The sequence below is a fragment of the Nicotiana tabacum genome, chromosome 11, assembly GCF_000715075.1.
Source record: "Nicotiana tabacum cultivar K326 chromosome 11, ASM71507v2, whole genome shotgun sequence".
NCBI lineage: Eukaryota > Viridiplantae > Streptophyta > Magnoliopsida > Solanales > Solanaceae > Nicotiana > Nicotiana tabacum.
The window spans coordinates 72,579,234-72,583,550 of NC_134090.1; the positions used below are offsets into that span (position 1 = coordinate 72,579,234).

A 4,317-nucleotide genomic window follows, 5' to 3' on the forward strand; every position below is an offset into this window, starting at 1 on the left:
ATCTAATCTTCTTAACTTTCAAGTCAAACTGTCTCTCTGCCATGCACAGAAATGATTTCAAAACTGAAAAAGCATTCCCCTTAGAACTTAAGAGAAAAGTCCAAGTGGCCCTACTATAGTCATCCACAATAGTCAAGAAATACTTATAACCATTATAAGTCTTAGTCTTGAATGGTCCCAATGTGTCAATATGAATCAAATCAAAGATAGCAGAACTCTTAATATGACTCAAAAGGAAAGGCAGTATGGTTTGCCTAGCTTGAGGACAGATGTGACACACACAATCAAACTTAGAGGGAAACTTAATGAAATGCATATTTCTCATTACTGAAAAGGGAAAATGCCCTAGCCTAACATGCCATTGCTTTACGGTAGATGTAGCGATAGCAGCTAAAGCTACTGAAAAGGAAACAGAAGTGGAAATAACACTGGAATTTCTTCCTTTTGGAATGGAAACTACATTTTTTCTAAGAGGAGAGATAGACTCTATTCTAGTTGGCTGAAACAGGTACAATCCATCTCTAACTTCACCAAAAACTTGTCCCCTCCCCACTAAAAGGACCTGCAATAGACACCCATTAGAAGTTAGATTCAAAGAACAACTGAATTGAAGACATAACTTATGAACAGATAATAAGTTATACTTGAAAGAAGGTACATGAAGCACCCTATGAAGAACCATATCAGGCTGAATAGACACACTTCCTATATGTGTAACACACAACTGGAATGAATTAGGTAAGCTAATGTGCAAAGGTGCAGGAAGAGGAGTAAGAGATAGGAAAGAATTAGCATCAAAACACATATGTTCAGAGGCCCTTGAGTCAATTATCCATGTTTTAGTGTTGAAAACAGCAAGACAAGTTCCTGTGTATTAGAGTACGGTACCAGCTACAACATTAGCATTGATTTCTGATGTTGTGGCTGCTGCACTTCCAATCTGCACTTGCTTGATTACGTTTACCAATTCTGACACTTGCTCCTTACTGAAAAACTGGTTCTGACGGCTGATATTTCCTTCACTACATGTGTTGTTCTTCTCTTGACCTTCTTGTCCTATCACCACTGCATTTCCCTTTATGGCAGGCTGATAATTTATTGATTTTGTGAATTGAAAATCATCTGGGAATCCTATTAGTCTGTAGCAATCTTCCCTTACATGCCCTGTTCTCACACAATGACTACAACTCACATTAGGATTGTATTTTGCCTTCTTTTTGAACTTTTGTTGCATGTTCTGAATGTTCCCCTGTTTCTGAGGAGTTCCCCATGATTTCTGAATATTGTTCCTTTGATTAAACTTCCCTTGAGGTCCTACCATAAAAGATGCACCATCTGTTGGATATTGTGGGCTAACAAATATTTCCCTTTGACTTTCATCTTGCAGCAGGATAGAATAGGTATGATCCATATTTGGAAGTGGGCTCATCATGAGGATATTGCCTCTTGCATGTGCATACACATCATTCAGTCCCATTAGAAATTGGATGACTCTCTGATCCTCTAGGAACTTGGCTACCTTCTTCTTCCCTTCACACACACAGGTACAAGTGCAACCTAGATGTGAGTTTAGGGAATCTAACTCATCCCATAACTTTTTCAGAGTTGTGAGGTATCCTGCAATACTGCTATTTCCCTGAACTGTCTTAGCGACTTCCTTTTGTAGGTGGTAGAGTTTGGCTCCATTGGATTGTCCAAATCTATGTTCAAGACTATTCCAAAGTTCTTTTGCAGATTTGGAATAGATTACACTGTCTCCTATCTCCTTAGTTAGAGAATTTAAAAGCCATGAGGTTACCATGTCATTGCACCTACTCCATTGTGCATGATCCTTTGAATCCAAGACAGGTTCATCACAAATCCCATTGATGAATGCCAGCTTGTTTTTGGCTGATAATGCAATCAGTATTGACCTTCTCCATCCTGGGAATCCTCTTCCATCAAAAGGTGAGGTCACAAGAGTCATCCCAGGAGCATCTGAAGAGTGAAGAAAATAGGGATGGTTGACATCATGATTGACTGCTTGACTTGTTGATCTAGAAAGAGAAGGTGTTACTGAAGAATCTGTTCCAGTCATGGTGATAGAACAAGTTGAGTTAAAGGAAGAAGATTAGAAGATGAAGTTCAAGGATAGAGTAGAGATCTGCTCTGATACCATGAAAGAATGAAAGAGCTGATGATGCGGAAAATTTCTCTGTGTTTCTGTATATTCACTACTGTTGCTTCTATATACATCTATATCCTATAGATACATAAAATGTACATATAATATTCCTAGACAAAAATATTGTTTACTATGTGAGTCCATACTCACTTTAGTGCATCAACACTAATACAAATGTGAGCATATGCTCACTTATGTGTATGGCACTAATAAATGAATGGCCCAGATGTGTTTATGTCTTCTAATCCAACGGTCAAGATTAGATCTCCTGATTTGAATATCAAGGGCTATTATGCTTCCACGTCATGCTCCACTCATCTGCCCAGCATCAATTGTAATCCTGCTGTCTTCTTCTTCTTTGCTTCTTCTGTTGCATTGGTAACATTGCTTTTTCTGCCTAGAATACTACTTTGATGCTTCTTCTGTTCTTCAACAACGTAAGGTTAAGCAACCGATATCCGTATGGTTACTATCCGCCAATTGAGATCCTCTCATACTCAAGACAAGACTGTCAGTGCCATACGGGAAAACCAATATAAAGAGCAATTGAGAGAACAAAAGAAAGAATGAGAATGAAAGAAAGCTTGATTGTATTAATGAAAGCTATTACATAAAGTCAACACAATGTCAAAGGGAAGAGACACCAATACAGAGAATTGTTTACTTGCTTGAAAGTTTGATTGCCTGATCCCCCTAATAATGCTTAAAAAAATAAACCAAAGTTACAAGACTTGACATAACTAAGCTAGAGAGAGATAATAGAAATACATGAAGTAAAATTACTTTATATTTATAATAGAAAGGACTTAGTTTCCTACAAGGTAGAAGCAGCTCCGTTGGCAGCAACCTTGTCTTTAGCATCAGAGATTGCGCGCGCGATGCTGTTGGCATCTGCATGCGGCTGCGCGCTAGCGAGGGCTATCGGTGGGGAGACATAGGCACAGACGTGCTTATCACTTGGCGCAGCTAAGACCGCGGGGCCGTCCATGGCGCTAGGCGTTGGGAGACTTGCCAGGACGCCATATGGCGCGTTCAAGGGATCATGGGGCATGGCTGGAAAGCTGCCCATAACATTCTCCCTCACCTGAGTTGGCGACATCCTCGGCACCTTACTTGTAAGATAATCTTCGATCAGGCTCTTGTAGGCTTTGAGGTTTGTTCCCCTCTCCTGATTATTCTCCTCTGTATCACACCCTGCCATTTCATCAGGAACTCTTGGTGATCTTTCCTTGAAGCATGAATCACTCGATCATCGAGAATAGCTTTTGCACGTTATTTTCGGTTGAATTAGGGCCTCAAATACTGGTATTGTGAATTGGCTCCACAAAATATCCTTCATGTCTTCCCGAAAAGGTTTCAGAAGGCTAACATGGAAGACTAGATGAATCTTCCACCAGGCTATGGTATTCAGCCGGTATGCAACTTTCTCAATGTGCTTCTCAATAGAAAACGGTTCAATGTACTTTTGCAATAGGCGAAGGTCATGGACCTCTGCAAACAAGTATCGCTTTGGGATTTTTACCATCACTTTGTCTCCTACTTGATATTAAACCAAGCGACGATTTTTATCAACATGCTTTTTTATCCGCTTTTGGGCTTTGACAAGATAGCTCTGCACAATCTCCAAATTTTGCTTCCATTCCTTCGAAAAACTAGCAGCTCGAGGAGATTTCGACATGTTTGGGACATTCACAGTGTGTGGGAGTAGCGGTTGTTGCCCGCTAATAATTTTAAAAGCACTTCTATTTGTACTAGAGCTCTTTTGTGAATTGAAATACAATTGAGCAGCATCCAAAGCTTCACCTAATTCTTCTGTGATCGGGTAGCAAAATGGCGGAGGTATTCCTCTAGTATGCCATTGAACCTCTTCGTCTGACCATCAGATTGCGGATGGAAACGTGAATTGTGGCTCAACTTAGACCCGAGGCACTTAAAGATCTGAGTCCAAAAGTTGCTAGTGAAGCGAGAGTCGCGATCACTAATGATGTCTTTCGACAGACCCCAGTATTTGACAACATGAGAGAAGAAAATTTGAGTTTTATCTTCTACTGATATATATTTTGGGGCTGCTATAAATGTAGCATATTTAGAAAACCGATACACCACAACCAAGATAGTTATAAGATATTCGACTTTGGAAATCTGGTAATGAA

General features: G+C 39.9%; 1 protein-coding gene across 1 annotated transcript; it reads right to left on the minus strand.

Annotated features, from left to right (window-relative positions):
* Positions 1–874: 874 nt before the first annotated feature.
* Positions 875–2,077, minus strand: LOC142165892 (uncharacterized). Its single transcript, XM_075224279.1, has one exon. It carries the CDS (start codon positions 2,075–2,077, stop codon positions 875–877), a length of 1,203 nt encoding a protein of 400 aa, XP_075080380.1.
* Between the last annotated feature and the right edge of the window lie 2,240 nt (positions 2,078–4,317).